The sequence below is a fragment of the Paroedura picta genome, chromosome 5, assembly GCF_049243985.1.
Source record: "Paroedura picta isolate Pp20150507F chromosome 5, Ppicta_v3.0, whole genome shotgun sequence".
Lineage (NCBI taxonomy): Eukaryota > Metazoa > Chordata > Lepidosauria > Squamata > Gekkonidae > Paroedura > Paroedura picta.
This window is the reverse complement of record NC_135373.1, coordinates 34,898,018-34,914,816: the sequence shown is the minus strand read 5'-3', so window position 1 is coordinate 34,914,816 and position 16,799 is coordinate 34,898,018. Positions and strand designations below refer to the sequence as shown.

Below are 16,799 nucleotides of genomic sequence, written 5' to 3'. Positions count from 1 at the left end.
TTTTTAATACATAGTTGTTTCACTTCTCAATAAAAACTCTTTTATTCTTTAAGCAACCTGTTGCTCCACTTCCTCTTCATATTCAAACTCTGCCAACAGGTCACAGTTATTGGAAGCACAGGAGAAACAAGCTGAGTTTGTCCCCATCAGAGTCATTTGAGTGTTTTCTGGAACCATACCTCTAAGATCCCCTTGCCAAAGTTGATCTCACAGTATAGTTTGCATAGCTTAATGTAAAGCATCACTGAAAAGTTGCCAGAATGGAACAGCGCATGAATTGCTTCATGCTCTCCCAGATAGATAATGCAAACAAAGCAAAATGTCCAGAAAAATCGAGTCCTTTGTGCCCTCTCTTTGGATAACTCAGGTGTGTCACAAACAGTTTTAATAAAATGTAACATTTGCATACTGCTGAGTGCAGACAAAGGCCATGCATCTGTTGGCAAGTGGAAATGCATATATCTGCCCCTGAGGTTTCCATAATTCAATAAGTGTTTTGCATGAAACTTCTTATATTGTGATTAAATTAGCCAGTAAATCAAGTCAAGATACCTTTTTTAAAAAGTGGATTAGACTCCCCTTTAATTCCTTATGGAACCATGGAATCTGTCTGACTGCAAAAATTAGCTACGGATGTTTAGATTGCCTTTATCAAATGAGAGACAATTGCATACAAAACAAGGTAGAAAGCCCAGCAATCCATATACACCTGATAATCTGGGAGTTAGATTCCCTGTTTGCTCATCTCTTGTTCTTGCCAATATTTTCAACAGTTTCATTTTCACTAAAAATGTCAGAACAGTTGGCCTACCTAATAATTCAAACCATTTTACCTGTGCAAAGCCTGCTCTTCTCAGAGCTAATACATGTGCTGTCGTTTTGTGACTACTTTTTCTTGGCTTCTAGCAGAATCACACAGAGCTGGAAGAGACTACAAAGGACCATCTGGTCCAGTCCCTCACCTTCTTGGGGACTTAACAAATACACCCTCATAGTCCTTGGCTGAATCTGAACTTACTTTATTTATTCCATTGTCAATCCTGTTGAATTTAGATAGATTTGAACTTGGGTCTCCCCCCCCCCCCCCATTGAAACAGAAAAGTGTTCTGCACATGGTTAGGGAAGCTCACAATAGGAGGGGGGAGCCAAGCACAGCCGGAGCCGCTTTCTTTCTTTTCTTGAAGGGGAGAGAGGATTGGAGACAGCGGAGGAGGGAGGAAAAAACCCAAGATGCAAATCTCTACCAAGAGAAATTAGGGGCTTCCCCTTTAAGGCAAGCTTGTCACCTGGGCAGCCTTGGGCAATCAGGGCTTCTCTACCACGGAGCTCTTTAGCAAATTTGAAGCAGCCCTAGATCCGCATGTTTTCTCGTGCTTTCTCAATCCGATTCTTCAAATATTGAGGGTTAAAACCACTCCAGGATATTGCAAGATAAAGGTAGGGTCACTCTGGCTCAATCATGCTTGTTGCAGAGGGAAAATTTAAATTGGACAAAATCAAAATGGAAATCGCATTCAGTGGAGATGGCAGGGACTGAATCGACCTGGGATTGGAATAAAAGTGTGCAGTTTATACCCTTGTCTCTAAAGCTGCAGTAAACACGTCTACATTTTACCTAATTAAACACAGCTATCCTATCACCCCTTGCCCTCCTCATCTCCATAATCCAACTCTCTCAACCATTCCTCATAAGGCATGGGTTCCAAGCCCTCAACCATCTTAGTCGTCCCTTCTTGAACATGTTCCAACTTGTCAACATCCTTCTTGAACTGCGGCATCCAGAACTGGACATGATATTCAGAAGGAATATTTGCACTGTTTGAAATTGGGTCAATGGCTTCAATAAGAGAGGCTTCACTCCCCCAGTGCTGTTTCCTTCTTCTATGTTTTTAAAGTTGAAAGAGAAAAATCAATCTAGATGGCCCAGGCAAGCCTGATCTCATCAGATCCCAGAAGCTAGGCAGACTCAGACCTAGTTAGTAGATAGAAGTGAGAATTCCAAGGAATTCCAAAAGAGACTTTCTGTGTACCAATGCTATTGATCCTGCCGGCAGCCTGGAGTTTGAGCCGGGCAGGTTGTCCCTCCCTGGGTCCATATGGGGGAGCATTATCCCTGCTGGACACAGTCTGTCTTGGATTTGTGTCTCTAGACGAGTCAGCCAGAGCTAAAAGTTTTCCGCCATGCAGCTCCACCAGTGGGGGCATTCCTGTTTATTTTTAAGAAGGTGTGATTGCACTACAGTGCAATGTGCACCTTCTTAAAAATAATTTAAAAGATGCCCCAGGCAGCTCCATGGCACTGCACAGGCAGGCCTGGGGCATTCTTTGTCCCTTCTGGGATACCTGGATAGCCCAACTGTTCCCTTCCGGGCAGCCCCGGCCCAGCATAGGCCCTGTTGGCACCTGGTGAGAAAAGGGGACATGGAACATGGGGCAAATGAGGGCCTGAGTCAGGCCAGGCCCAGGACGGCCCTGGCTTGGTGCTGACATCATCTGGAAGTGGATGTTAGCCCCACAACCAAATGAGCACCAGCCCAGGGCAAATTCCCTGTGTGGAAAAGGTTAGAGGCAGGCAACATCAAACCACATTTGAATGTCTCTTGGTTTTTTGTGAAACCCTGGAGTTTCTTTATGGCTCCTGAAGGGTTTCCTGAACGGGTGGGAGTTAATTAATTTTTATATATTAACAAAATTATATATTTATCAGGTGATGTGACCATATATGGTCATGTCCACCTGCTTACCCCCCCTCACAAAAGGGCCATTTATGGGCCTGGACGGGGTGGGAAGGAAAGGGGCCCTGGGTGGGCATGTACACAGCTATGCTTCCCAACCATATTCTGCATGATTCTGACACTTCTTGGGTTTCTCAAAGCCCAAAGAATGTTTCAGGGGTTTCTCAATGGGTGTCATGCCCCTGCTGTCACCTCCCGTCTCCCAGGAGTTGCCACAGCAACCAGGGCCTGCAGCAGAGCCAGCTGTGGCAGAAGAGAGAGGGGCCTCTGAATGTGCAGCAGGGGAATGCAGCACAAGTCAGCCAGGCTCTTCCCAAGAGGCATCTTTGTTGCAGCCCCAGATGCATTCCAGCCCTTACAGCTCACCTGAGTGACACAGCTGAAGCAGAAGGGTGGTGTTTGCTGAATGCGACGGAGCCAGAGTCTGCAGGCCAGAGACTGCAGGCAGGCTATTAAAGTAGATGGGGCCCAGCTGGGATGGCTCCTGGGGAGGATGAGTGAATCATCCCCCAGGTGCAGCCAATTAGCTGGGCTGCTTTTAGGTGAGACAGCAACAGCTCTTTGGCATGGGTGCAATCTATGCAGTAACCCTCCTGTCCAGCTTGGATTCCTTGGTCTGCAAACTTCTGACTCCCATCAGCTCCCCTGACTCCTGGGAAACGGCTTTTGACTACGTACCTGGTAATTGGACTGGCTTTGTGAATATATGTTTATATGGACTCTGACCTTGGCTTTCCCTCGACTACTCTTTGCATCGCCCTTAACTCTGCTTGCTTTGATTCCTAATGACTTGGACTGGACTTTGACTTTGCTTTGGTGTTGACTCTGGCTAGAATCTGCAGCCCGGGCACCTTCCTGCACAGCTGCCACTGGGTGTGGCCACCTAGGGCAGCATAATGGTACAGAAACCAAAATGTGGGGGGGGGGACTCTGAAACTGGAATCATAAAAACCCAACTGGTGACAGTCAGGACCTTCAAAGGTTGACTATCTGTATGAATGTTAAAATTATATTACTTTAATTGTGCACAATTTTTTTTAAAAAAAAACTTTAGGAATTAAAAACATATATACATCCTATATGCTATTGCAAATCTGTGTGTTATGTACTATAAGAACCAATAGACCAACGCGTTTCGGCCCTTATAGGGCCTTCTTCAAAGGTCTGGTTTTAACACACACCATTTCTTAACACATATGAAATATGTACAGCAGCCAATAAAAGCTCCAAAGTAAGTATCAGAGTCACTTCAATGGATGAAGATGTCTCGTTTTCAGTCATTATCTCTCTTCCAAAGGCTGCCCAAAATTTCAGTGGTGGGTTCTCTTATTAGTGCATATATTGCAATGAGTGAAGTCTTTTGGAGTTCTGAATTCCTAAGACATCCATTCCAAAGTGGAACAGATGCATTGGGTATCTTCTGTTGTTCTCTTTTTCCTTTCCAGATTCTGAGCAGAGCACTATGCCCATACAGTTTGCATGATTTCCAGATCCTTCAGTTACATTACATCTTTCTCCCCCACTTTTGTTAACTTAGACATGCTTAGTGATTGATAAAACACACAAAGAAAGGAATCTCAGTGTGACCAGTGCATTCTCTGTTAACAAGATTCTCTTTGTGGGGTGTTTTACCAGTGCTCAGACACACATGCGTCCATCAACAGTGCACCAAGAAAAAAAAAGATGAAATTATAATTGCAATCATATTGAGATTATAGCAGTAAATCATATATGCTCCACTGTGCAAATTCGTTTTAGAAAACCTCCTAGCTGAACCACACTTAAGGGGCATGGGAGCAATCATAGAATCATAGAATCGGAAGGGGCCATACAGGCCATCTAGTCCAACCTCCTTCTCAACGCAGGATCAGCCCAAAGCATCCTAAAGCATCCAAGAAAAGTGTGTATCCCGCCTTTGCTTGAAGACTGCCAATGAGGGGGAGCTCACCACCTCCTTAGGCTATTGTTCAATCTGAAGAAGGAACCTGGATCTTTTATCAGGGACATCTCATCTAGACCGAAAACAAGAAAAATGAGTATTTTCTTCTTCTTCTTTAAATAAAATTACACTTCATTTTCAGGGAATGTTCATCCTGGGTTTGCCAGAAAGACAAGAAACTCCCGCCATCATGATTCAACCTCAGAACTGGACTGCACTGTAAAGATAGCGACTAATGGTTTTAATTCAAACCTTATAACACTATAACCAGGGGTAGTCAAACTGCGGCCCTCCAGATGTCCATGGACTACAATTCCCTGAAGCCCCTGCCAGCATTCGCTGGCAGAGGCTCCTGGGAATTGTAGTCCATGGACATCTGGAGGGCCGCAGTTTGACTACCCCTGGCTATAACCAAATAGCCCATTTCCACCAAGGAAATGTCCATGTCTCTAATGGTTGCAACTCATGTCTTTGGGTCTCCTCTCCCTTCTGCTACTTTGTCCGCTCTGACTCCATGTTTGGACGGTGGTGCTGGATTCCTTTATTTTTGTAAAAGAAGAGTGTGTAATTGCTCAATTCTGCCTAAAATTAGGAGTTGCATTAAAGCTGGTGGCGGATGAAACCATTCATGAATAGCGATCTTTGGGAAGCAATTGCCGGCTCCATTCCCCCTAATGACAACCTTGAGATTTCAGGATGGGGAGAGGGGAAGTCTGCTAAATCAGTGAATATTGATCCTAGTCATGCCGCCAACGTTGGTGGTTGATTTTTGTCATTGTTATTATTGTAGGTTGTTGATAATTAGAGAGAACAGCGCAGCAGCTCCGCTAATCCAGCCAAATGGCTCGTAGATTACATATTTACACCCAGCCTTGTCAGTCGGAGTTGGAACAGCTGGTTGTCAAAACTCCCAGCCTGGGCAGCCAGTCTTCCTTCCTGCCAGGGTTTAGGATGTTAGTATAATCCTGCTGCTGGCTGCTGGCGCTTAGCATCAGCGATAGGTTTGAAAGAAGGGATAGCAAATACGTGAATGGCAAAAGGGCGTTCTGTTTAAAGAGAATATGCAATCGTATCGTGTAGCTTCAGGATGTCAGATCTCCGAAGCTAAGCACAATGGCTGGCTTGGTTTAGTGGCTAGGAGCACGGACTGGGGAGCTAGGTTCGTTTCTGCACTCCCCCACATGCAGCCAGCTGGGTGACCTTGGGCTTGCCCCAGCACAGAGAAAGCTGTCCTGACTGAGCAGTAGTAACAGGGCTCTCTCAGCCTCACTGGGTCTCTATTGTGGGGAGAAGGAAAGGGAAGCGAATGTAAGCCTCTTTGAGTCTCCTTCAAGTAGAGAAAAGCGGCATATACAAACTTCTTCTTTCTTCTTTCTTCTTCTTCTTTCTTCTTCTTCTTCGGTGGGAAACCGTCAAGGTAAATTCTGCAGTGGAAACCAATGGAACACCTGCTTCATCACTTACCTTGAGAACCAGATGGCAAGGATTCCCTACCAAGGCTCTGGGGACTCCTGCGGTTACATGAGAGCTTCCCAGTGGTTCCACGGCCTTCCCCAGAAGTTCAGATGGCTGCTGGGGAGGATGAGTGTTGCTTTACAGGCTTAGACTCTTTCTCCATAAGGGAAACAGGAAATGATCGAGCTATTGATTGGCTGGCTCCCTCATCTGACTTCTGCACCCACTTCTCTGAAGGGGCATGGCATCACTTCCGGGGTTCCTCGAAACCTGAAAAACTACTTCAGGGGTTCCTCCACTATAGGGTCACCAGAAGTTGGCTGCAACTTGCTAGCACTTTACTCTCTGCCTCCCCCGCCCTCATTTAAAATGCCTTCTCATGGCTATAGTCATATTAGCCAAATTGGGAATACTGGTTTGTGTCCAACTTCTTCTGCTCACCAGATTTGGAAGCCTTCTTCCATCCCAAAGAGCCTTCCAGCAACTTCGGACAAATGAGCAGTAAGGAAATGATCTTTCTACTCAAACAAACGTTTCAATTTTGTTTACTTATTTTAAAATGTTGCTTTTCTCCCCAAAAGCAGCTTGCAATACAGAAAAGGCATCACAAATGTACTAATAGGAGAAAGCAAAGTTTCCAGGGGCCTCCCTCTCTCTGTCTGTCTGATAGCTGATCATCTTCCAGTTTTAAGCGGTTTACAATAAAAAAAAGGATTATCAATGTATAAACAGGAAGCGGAGTAAAGGCTCTTCCAAGTGCCTGGCAGGTCTCTCTCTCTCTCTCTCTCTCTCTCTCTCTGTGTGTGTGTGTTGCCTGAGAAAGAGTATTTAGCTCTTGCTACAGGCTTCCATCTCAGGAGCAGGTTACTTGCAAGAAAGTGGTGGGACAGAGGCTCATCTACCAGGTTTTATTGCACTTAGCAAGTGTCCCAGTTTGCTCATCTCTTCAACTCTATGAATGTGTCCTTGAGTGTAAATTCAATTGAAACTTCAATTCAAATAAATCCAGATTGGATTGTACTGCATGGAGGGGGAGTTATTCAAATACACCTTTAGAAACTTGTTATATAAATTAATAAAACATAGACTTAATACCAAAACCATGGCTTGCACGAACCATGGTCTTACCTCCAAATATGGCTTAGTGACATTCGTCTCCTTTTGGTTTCTAGCTGTTGGCACTCCTGTCCTTTGGTTCCATAGTTCCCAGAAGCAGAGCAATGCTATAACTGTGACTTACTGATCCAGGCCTCGTACCAAATAATTAGTGTAAATCTTGGTTTGAAAACTCGTTTCAAGCCAGGGATTCTGATTTTCTGGCTGACTGCAGACTGTGGTATGTCATTAAACTTCCTTAGCCACCGTTTGGCAGGATAGCTCAATTGAGACATAGAACAGATGCCATGCGTTCTGTCCACGCCCTTGATTGCATACCAATGTACCCTGCTAGTCCCAAGCATCTGTGGCTCAGCAAGGTAATTCCAAGGATAAATCCTCTTGAAAACAAGCAGGGACGGAAAATAAATCCCAAGAAAGTCAGGACTGGCAAGTCCCAGAGCAACCACTAGGATATTCTAAAGCTCCCTTTCCATAAAGTGGTTGCCAACTTTTTATTCTTTTCCCATTCAAAACATTCTATCTGTTTTATCAATTGGCCCTCCCATCAAGCAGGCTTGGGGCAGTTCACAATGCATATTTTGTATACATCATATCATAAAATCACCACTCCAGGGTATGGTAGAGGACAGAAAGGCCTTGGAGGATCATTGCCCATGGAGTCATGATGGGTTGGACACAACTTTGCAACTTACAACAACAAAACTTGGTAATGAACCGTTGTTCCTGCTCTTTAGTTAGTTGAGCTGCCTCCTAGTCCACTTTATGGACAACATATAATATCATTATTCAGTTTATAGTTTGGTGGAGGGAATAACCTAGAGATGAATGGAAGGAGTCTAGTAGATTTTATTAGCTGTGTTAGCTAATTAGCTTGTTCCAGACTCAACCAAAGGCCTGGTGGAAGAGCTCCATTTTGCAGGCCCTGTGGTTCTTAGGTAGTCCTGTCAGGGCAGCTAATTTCGCCAGGCTGGAGCTGTGGCCGAAAATGCCCTGGCCCTGGTTGAGGCCAGATGCACTCAAAGGTTTTCCTTTCTACTTAGAACCAGAGAATCAGAGTTGGAAGGGACCTCCAGGGTCCCCCTACACGATGCAGGAACTCACAACTACCTGCCCACCCATTGGTTGACTTAGATGTTTTATGATTGCCCTACTGGTGGCTCAGTGGCAGAGCAACTGCTTTATATGCAGAAGGTACCAGGTTCAATACCTGGCTTCTCCATTTAAAAGGATCATGTAGGAGGTGACATGACAAGTGACATGAAAGACCTTGGGACCTTGGGGAGTGGCTGCCAGTCAATACTGTCTTCCCTTGATAAACCAATGGCGTGGCTCAGTGCAAGACACGTCCCATGACCAGCAGCCATGCAGGCCAGAGGGCTGCTGAGAAGGAGGGAGCAGGGAAGAAATCCTCTTCCCATGCATACTTTGGGCATTGTGTTTGTCTCTGGGCGGTTGTTTTCAAGGCCGGATTGATCTGTTTCATTAGCCACTTTGCATGTGGGAGAGGCAGTTTTAAATAAGCCTTTTTGACATTGATTAAGGGGTGATGGAAGCTTGGTCTGAATAGTCAACCTGTATGGCACAGCAGGGCCTGGCTCCCTACCTGTGGGGGTGTCCTTCAGCTGCTGCCCGGCCCCCGCCACTTTATCCCCCTTCCTGCTCTCCTCGCCTCCCCTGTTTTGCTCAGCGGGCTGCCTTCCTTGGCTCACCAACATGCAGTTAAATGGTCTCCTGTAAAAGATGCTCGAGGAAGAATCGCCCGTGGATGCAGCAGCCTGGCATGTGCCCGAGTGCTAATTTGTGGAGGATTGAGGGCTCAGGCAGGTCGTCATTAACTCAGAGAGTTTGGGATTATGCAAATGCAGGCAAGGTCATGGTCCAGTTCCTCCCCTCCCCATGCTGTGGAACATCTCAGCTCCCAATTTGTTATTTCACTATTGACATGCAGGCCACGCTGCTTGGCCCAGAACTAGTTTCCCAAAGCAAAACACATGCAGAGAGGTTCAGGTGGTTGGTTAAAAAGTGCCTTTGGAATCCTCTCTCATGCGGGTTCACTTAAGTCAGGGGTAGTCAAACTGCGGCCCTCCAGATGTCCATGGACTACAATTCCCAGGAGCCCCTGCCAGCATTCGCTGGGCATTCGCTGGCAGGGGCTCCTGGGAATTGTAGTCCATGGACATCTGGAGGGCCGCAGTTTGACTACCCCTGACTTAAGTGATGGCTTCTGTGCTCTGGATTCTGGCTCTTTACCACCAGTCTTGCAATAGCTGCAGCCTTACAAGAAGGGTTTTTTTTTTATAAAGACTGAGTCCAGGAGCACCTTTAAGACCAAACACAGTTTATTTGTACCCACAGCCCATTGTACCCAGGAATACACCGGGCGTTAGCACATATGCCTGCCCGATGGCTTTCTTGGGTGCTCATACCTTAAATAAACTGTGCTTGGTCTTAAAGGTGCTACCAGACTCAAAATACATTCTAGTACAGAATAGAATGGCATCTTTTTATTGTAATACTGGGGTATTTATGGAGTTTTAGGTGATTTTTGTGGCGCCTCTTGTGCGCCTCTTGTGGCGCAGTGGTAAGGCAGCAGACATGCAGTCTGAAAGCTCTGCCCATGAGGCTGGGAGTTCAATCCCAGCAGCCGACTCAAGGTTGACTCAGCCTTCCATCCTTCCGAGGTCAGTAAAATGAGTACCCAGCTTGCTGGGGGGTAAAACGGTAATGATTGGGGAAGGCACTGGCAAACCACCCTGTATTGAGTCTGCCATGAAAACGCTGGAGGGCATCACCCCAAGGGTCAGACATGTGATTTTATATTTTGGCGAACGGCGGTATATAAATCCAACTATAAATAAATGAAATGCGTTCTTCTGCTTCAGGCCAACACGGCTACCCACTTGAGTTGGTTTTTTTTTTTTATAAAGGATAGCCTTTTGAGCCATGATGGACAAGATGCCACTTTATTTGAGACGGACAGTATGTTTGGAGCAGTTGCAGGTACTGCTATAGAGGGACAGTGTCTTGGAGCAGCTGAGGTCCTGCTACATTTGAGTCTAGTGGCAAAGTGGTTAAAGATGTTGGGCTAGTACAGGGGGATCTCCAACATGGTGCCCGTGAGTGCCATGACACCTGCTAACATCTTTTCCGTTGCCCACCAAATGTCTTTAGAAAGTGGGTGGGCCAAGTGGTGCTTCTGCCCAGGAAGGCTTCTGGAGACTTGATTAACTGTGCTTTGGTACCAACTGCAAGCACAGCATATGAAACTTCACTGTTTGACTGAAAGAAAGCTGTGGCAGCCATTTTGTCACTCCTGGGACAACCATTTTGTGGCAGCCATTTTATAACTAAGTTATGTCAGAATTCAAAAAGTGCCAGCAGTTTCAAAAATGCTGAAAAAAGGTCTTGTACCTTGCAACTATAGCCCTTTCCCAAGCTTCCCTCCTTGGCTTCTCCAATGATGAGATGTTGCCTATGGGGGAGACTCAGCTTCAAATCCCTGTTCAGGCCATGAAGCTCACTGGGTGTCCTTAGACCCGACAGTCTCTCAGCCTAATTTGCCTCATAGAGTTGTTGTTATGATAAAATATGGGAGAATGGTGTTACCATCTGCTTGTTGTCCCCATCATAGCCAATAGAGGCTCTCTTCTATGAATTGTTCTACCCCTAAGAATATAACATATATTGGTTGGATCCAGTGGATCTTTCCCTTGTCCCTCTTTCTCCAGCAGTCCTTCCTGCCTCCAGGGAAGTGAATTCCCCAGGACACAGTCGTGTAGATTGGGGCGTGGAATCTAAAAGTGGATAAAGAGAAGCTTACCTACCTCTTTTGGTAGTGGAGCTGCACTAATGGAAGGGAAGGAGAGGGTGATTTCGGTTCCTTCCCCTTCTCAGCACAGCCTCTTGACTTGCATGGCTGTTAGTCAACATCAGCCCTGTAATCTGGGAAATCAGCATTTTCTGGGGTTGGAAAGTAATACTTGGAATGGGTATGGAAAGGGGGAAAGGTTACAGCCCTTGCAGCCTAAACCCAACCCATAGAAGTCAGTATTGTATTATTCAGCCTGACAGCTGCTTTCCAGGGTTTCTGGCTGAGATCTCTCAAACCATGTACCATGGTCCTTTTTACTAGAAATCTCAAGGATTCTGTATGCCAAGTAGATGCTGTACCACTGAACCATGCCCCTTTCCCAAGTTCCACTCCTCGACTTCTCCAATTACGGGATGGTTTGGGGAGAGACCCTTCCTAACCTGAGATGCTGGTATGCTGCTGCTGGTCAAAGAACACGTTTCTGACCAAAAAGGACAAACATTCTGGCCCAGTAGAAAGAAGCATCATTTTTGCATTCTGTGCCTCAGTGGCTATAGCATGTTCCCCATGCTCAGTCTCTGCCATCTCCATTTACAGTATCTGATTGGGAAAGAGTTTTGTCCCCTTTGGACTCTACAGCAGGCTTTCTCAACCGGGCTTTCGTAAAACCCTGAGGTTTCTTGATGGCCCTGGAAGGGTTTCCTGAATGGGTGGGAGTTAATTAATTTTTAACATATTTTTTTAAAATTTGTTAAACATTTATTGGATGATATGACCATATGTGGTCATGTTGACCTGCCCCTCCCTCCCGAAATGGCCAATGATGGGCCTGGAGGGGGGTGGGAAGAGGAGGGGCCCTGGGTGGGCAGGTAAACAGCTATGCTTCCTAACCCAATTCTGCATGATCATGCCCTTCTGGAGTTTCTTGAAGCCTGAAGAGTGTTTCAGGGGTTTCTCAATGGTAAAAAAGTCGAGAAAGGTGCTCCAGAGAATAGTTGCCAGTCATTCTAAATAATATTGAACTAGATAGGCCATCTAGTAGGGCCATGACTCAGCCACAGAGCATCCACTTTGTACGCAGGAGATCTCTGGTTCAATCACTAATGTCACCAGTTCAAAAGATTTGGTATTGGAAGATTCAACCTGAGACTCTTCAGAGTTGCTGACTTTCAGAGTAGACAGTATTGACTCACCAATTGTCCAACTCCATACAAGGTGGCTTCATGTAGCAAATTCTGGCAGAAGCTCATGGGAATTGTAGTCCATGGACATCTGGAGGACCACAGGTTGACTATCTCTGATGTAGGCAATGGTCTCGAACTATTACAGGTCAGCTGCAAATTTCTACATGTAAGTGCTGATTATTTTGGAAAGTGGCTGTTTGCCATCCTGGGCAGATATAAATGTGGAAAAACAGGCTATAGTTATTTTAAGAAATGATTATGATGTTCCTGTTGGTTGGTCCATCCTGAGAGAAGCTGAGTCACTAGTCCATCTTCTTATTCTTTTCCAATTTTTCTCCTTCCTTCCTCTTCAAGTCCCCGGAGGCATTGCTTCAGAGTCCCTCACATTCACTCCCCTGGAGGACATGATTTTTCTGAAGTGGGAGGAGCCAGTGGAGCCCAATGGCCTCATCACACAGTACGAGGTATGTTTACCACATGATCTTTCTTCCAAGTTGGCCTTCACCAATTTATGACTGATGTTTTTGAGTGGAGACGCTAGGGATTGAACCCAAGACCTTCTGGATGATGTCGATAGATACTTTATGACTGAGCCACAGACCTTCCCCTTAAAATGCGTTGTTCCTTGACATGGGGTTGATTTCCCCCAACTTAGTATGTGCTGAGGGTCTAGTCCTTCACTAAGTATATGATCTATTATTCTTCACAAACGGCCTCCAAATTTGTGCCGTTTTCAAAATGGCATTTTCATCAGTGGTTGTTTCCAACTTGGTATGTATTGTTTAAATTTGAGTGAAGAATAATAGATCATATACTTAGTGAAGGACTAGATCCTCAGCACATACTAAGTTGGAAACAACCACTGATGAAAATGCCACTTTGAAAATGGCACAAATCTGGAGGCCATTTTGGTTCTTTTATTACTATTAAAAGAAGAGATAAGATATTTCTACTTTTATTCATGGTTAGTTAAATTGTTAATTATAGTAGATTCTTTCTTCCGCCTTCAAGTAATAGAAACTCCTCAGAATATGATGTTGAGGTAAGCCACAAGGTTAGTAGATCCAGCAGAGGCCTATCATGTCAGGACGTATTGAAGCAACAGCTGGTATTTATTGTATTCTCGGCAAGGCAATGAAGGGACAGATTTCCATGGCTGGCCACCTTCTCCTCAGTTGAAGGTATAGAGAAAAGGGTCTTCTGACACTGGGCAGAGCTCCTAGAATAGGCCTGTCTTGTCTGGTTTCTGCTGTTTTGTCTCCCAAACACAGCCAGGCAAGACCACTTCTTTTCTCAGTCTCCTCTTCAGCTTGTGCCTCTGCCCTCTCTGGCAGCAACAAAAATTATTAGAGCGCAGAAAGCAGCAAAAGAGAAAAAGCTGATTTCTATCTGTGCTGCTCTTCACGCCCTGCTGGCACCCAAAAGGCAGCTTTTGGAGAATGACACAGACCCCGCTGTCATTCTAGAGATGCAGTTTTGCAATCTTGGAGATTAAGGGCATCTTGACAGTTCCCCCTCTGAGCCCAGATTTTAGACTGAAAGATTCAAGTTACTTTTCATGCCTTTTTCTTTACACATTGGTCCTGCTTCTCACTGAGGTAAATTTGTGTCTCGGCCACACCTGCCAGTTTTTCACAGATGAAATAAGAGAAATTCTTCAAACAGGGCAAGCAGGGCAATCCTAAACAGAATCACACCCTTCCCAGACCACTGACTTTTCTCTGCTTAGGATAGCACTGAAAGTGGCACACCCAGTGTCTCCTGACCGGGAGGCCAGACTCTGCTCCTTCCCCCCATGTGCCCCGAGCTCCAGACTTACCTGGACCAACTAGCCACATGCCCAGCAAGACTCTGATCAGCTCAGGTTGATGAGAGGCCTGGTCAAGCCCCTCCAGAGTCTGGTCACTCCAAAACCCTGCCAGCATGCCAGAGGGGCAGAGTGTCATGGTATCCTGAATAGGGTGCAGCTGTGATGGGCAGAGCACAGCCAACAAGGCGTGCCCAGCCTCAGGCAGCCCAATTGCAAGGGCGGGGCCAGGACCAACAGTGTGGTCCGCAGCCGCTGGGCTTGGAGGAAGGCGGGGCTTGGGAGAAAGACACCAGGAAGAAGGGTGGGGTTAATAGCAGTGGGAAGGGGTAGATGGCGGGAGGAAGCTGCAAGACAAAAGGAAGGGGATTGGATGCTGGAAGAGGCAAGGAGAGCAGATGGCCCCCTGCAGAGAGGACCAGGAATTAAGAAAAGTGGTAGAGGTAGAATGGATGAGAAGGAAGGCGAGCGAAGACAGCAGAGAAAGGACGGCAGCTTAAGCTGGAGCCAGAAGAGGCTGACTGGGAGCCCTCACTGGCGGACAAGACTCAGACATCAACACCCCCTCCTCCCCACCTCATCTCTGAAGGTGATCCAATGCCATTTCCACCTCATGGCCAGTTTGGAAGCAAGACTGGAATGGCTCAAGAGACAATATTTTAGTCCAAGAAACTCTGTAGTTATTTAGCTGATAAGAAGAACCTAAGAGAAGCCATGCTGGGTCAAACCAGTGGTCCATCAATTCCAACACCATGTCACAGAGTGGCCAAAATCCAGGTGACATCAGGAGGTCCATCAGTAAGGCCAGAACTCCAGAAGCCCTCACACTAGGGCCCCCCAAGCACCAAGAATACAGAGCATCACTGCCCCAGACAGAGTGGTCCATCTGTCCCTTGTGGTTAATGGCTACTGATGGACCTACTCCATGTTTCAATCCCCTCTTGAATCCCTCTATGTTTATAGCTGCCACCACATCCAGCCTCAGTTATGGATCCCACTATTATTGTTGAAGAAAGAAAGAAAGAAAGAAAGAAAGAAAGAAAGAAAGAAAGAAAGAAAGAAAGAAAGAAAGAAAGAAAGAAAGAAAGAAAGAAAGAAAGAAAGAAAGAAAGAAAGAAAGAAAGAAAGAAAGAAGACAAATGTAAAGGATTTGGGGATCTGGAGTGCAAACGCTGTGTGTTGACAGTTGTGTATATTTGACCTGGAGAAAAGAAGAGTGAAGGGAACCTTGACCAGTCAACTACCTGTAGAGCGTTTGCATTAGCTTGGGCAAAGAGTCATTCTCTGCTGCTCCAGAAGGCAAGAATAGACCTTTTGGGATTAAGTAGCAAGAAGGTAGAACTGAACTTGGCCAGAAATTTCTTAAAGGGGGAGAGCAGTTTCATGGTGGAACCAGCAGTCCTGGAGGATGGGAAAACTCTACCTCATTTGAGCTTGTCAATCGTAGTAGGCAAGAAGCAGGCAAAACCCTGTGTTGGCTAAACCATGAGAAACATAATGAAAAACATAAATGAGCAGCACTCTTGGTGAGTTCAGTAGGAATAGCTGAATGCTGAATGGCGGGAGAATAGATCAGTAGTTGGCTGCACGCTCTGAGCCGAAAGCCTTGAGAAGTTTGTTGAAGGCTGGGAGACACCATAAAATGTCCTTGACTCCAGCAGTCCTATTGGTAAGCTAGCATTTTTGCCTGAGTTCCAGCTATGAATGTACCTTCACGTGGATTTTTATTTGCCACAACATCCACGAATATTGTGTAAGGCTCTATGCATTCATTGATGAGCATATTTGTTTATGGTATCGTCATTTACACTGAAGAAAGTTTAAAATCGAAACATGATTGTCTGCTGATGCAGATTGTAAACGGTACTAAGCTGGTTGATTGTCCCTGCTACTGTGCAAGCCACAGAAGATTGTTGTAAATGGATTGAATGTCCACATTGCCATGAAATACACTGAAGATGAAAGAATATCTTCTTAAAAGAGCACTACTTTGAAGCCATTTCTATTGAACTCACCAAGAGTGCTCATTTATGTTTTTCATCGTGTTTCTCATTGTTTAGCCTACATGGGGGGTTTTCCTGCTTGCTGTTATTACCATGTATCCCATTTGTGTCTGTTTAATCATAGTAGACAGCCATCCTTTGCAGATATTGGCTCTTGCATAAATATCTAAGAACATAGGAGCAGCGTTCTGTGTTTGGATAAGCGTGGTTTCTGTATTGGGGAAGGGCTGTGGATTGGCGGTCAGTCATTTGCTTGACATGCAGAAGGTCCCAACTTCAACTACCAGCATCTCACATTTTATGAGTATCAGATTGCAGGTGATATGAAAGACTGTGATGACTCTGATGATACTGGATAGACAAAATGTGATTCAATATTAAGGCAGTAAACCTTAGAAACCAACAAGAGCTTCAGGATGTAAGCTTTTCAGAATCAAAGCTCCCTTCATCAGACATGAATAGAGTAAAAATGGAGATCTTAGAGCCTTTTTATCCCAGTCAGAGGCAAGAGAGATGTTGTAAAGAATGCTCGTATGAGACGCAAAGCTACAATGCATGTTGGGATCAGTTTGATTAGAGCAGAGGGGAAATGCTTGGGGCAGAAAATTACAACCCGGAGTTTCAGTGTTCGTACTAACATAATCTTAAATGTTGCATTCCAGATCAGGTTCAAGGTTTTGGTGTTAACCTTCAAGGCCATCTGTGGCCTGGGCCCCACATATCCGAGAGACGATTGGCAGGGCGTT

General features: G+C 45.5%; 1 protein-coding gene across 11 annotated transcripts in view; it reads left to right on the top strand.

Annotated features, from left to right (window-relative positions):
* The window catches only part of PTPRU (protein tyrosine phosphatase receptor type U), a 446,790-nt gene that overhangs the window by 274,262 nt on the left and 155,729 nt on the right, over positions 1 to 16,799 (top strand). For all 11 annotated transcript variants that reach the window (XM_077337173.1, XM_077337172.1, XM_077337171.1 and 8 more), the window contains exon 9: positions 12,598 to 12,707. In XM_077337173.1, the coding sequence (XP_077193288.1) occupies positions 12,598 to 12,707 (110 nt within the window). The remainder of the gene's footprint in view (positions 1 to 12,597; positions 12,708 to 16,799) is intronic.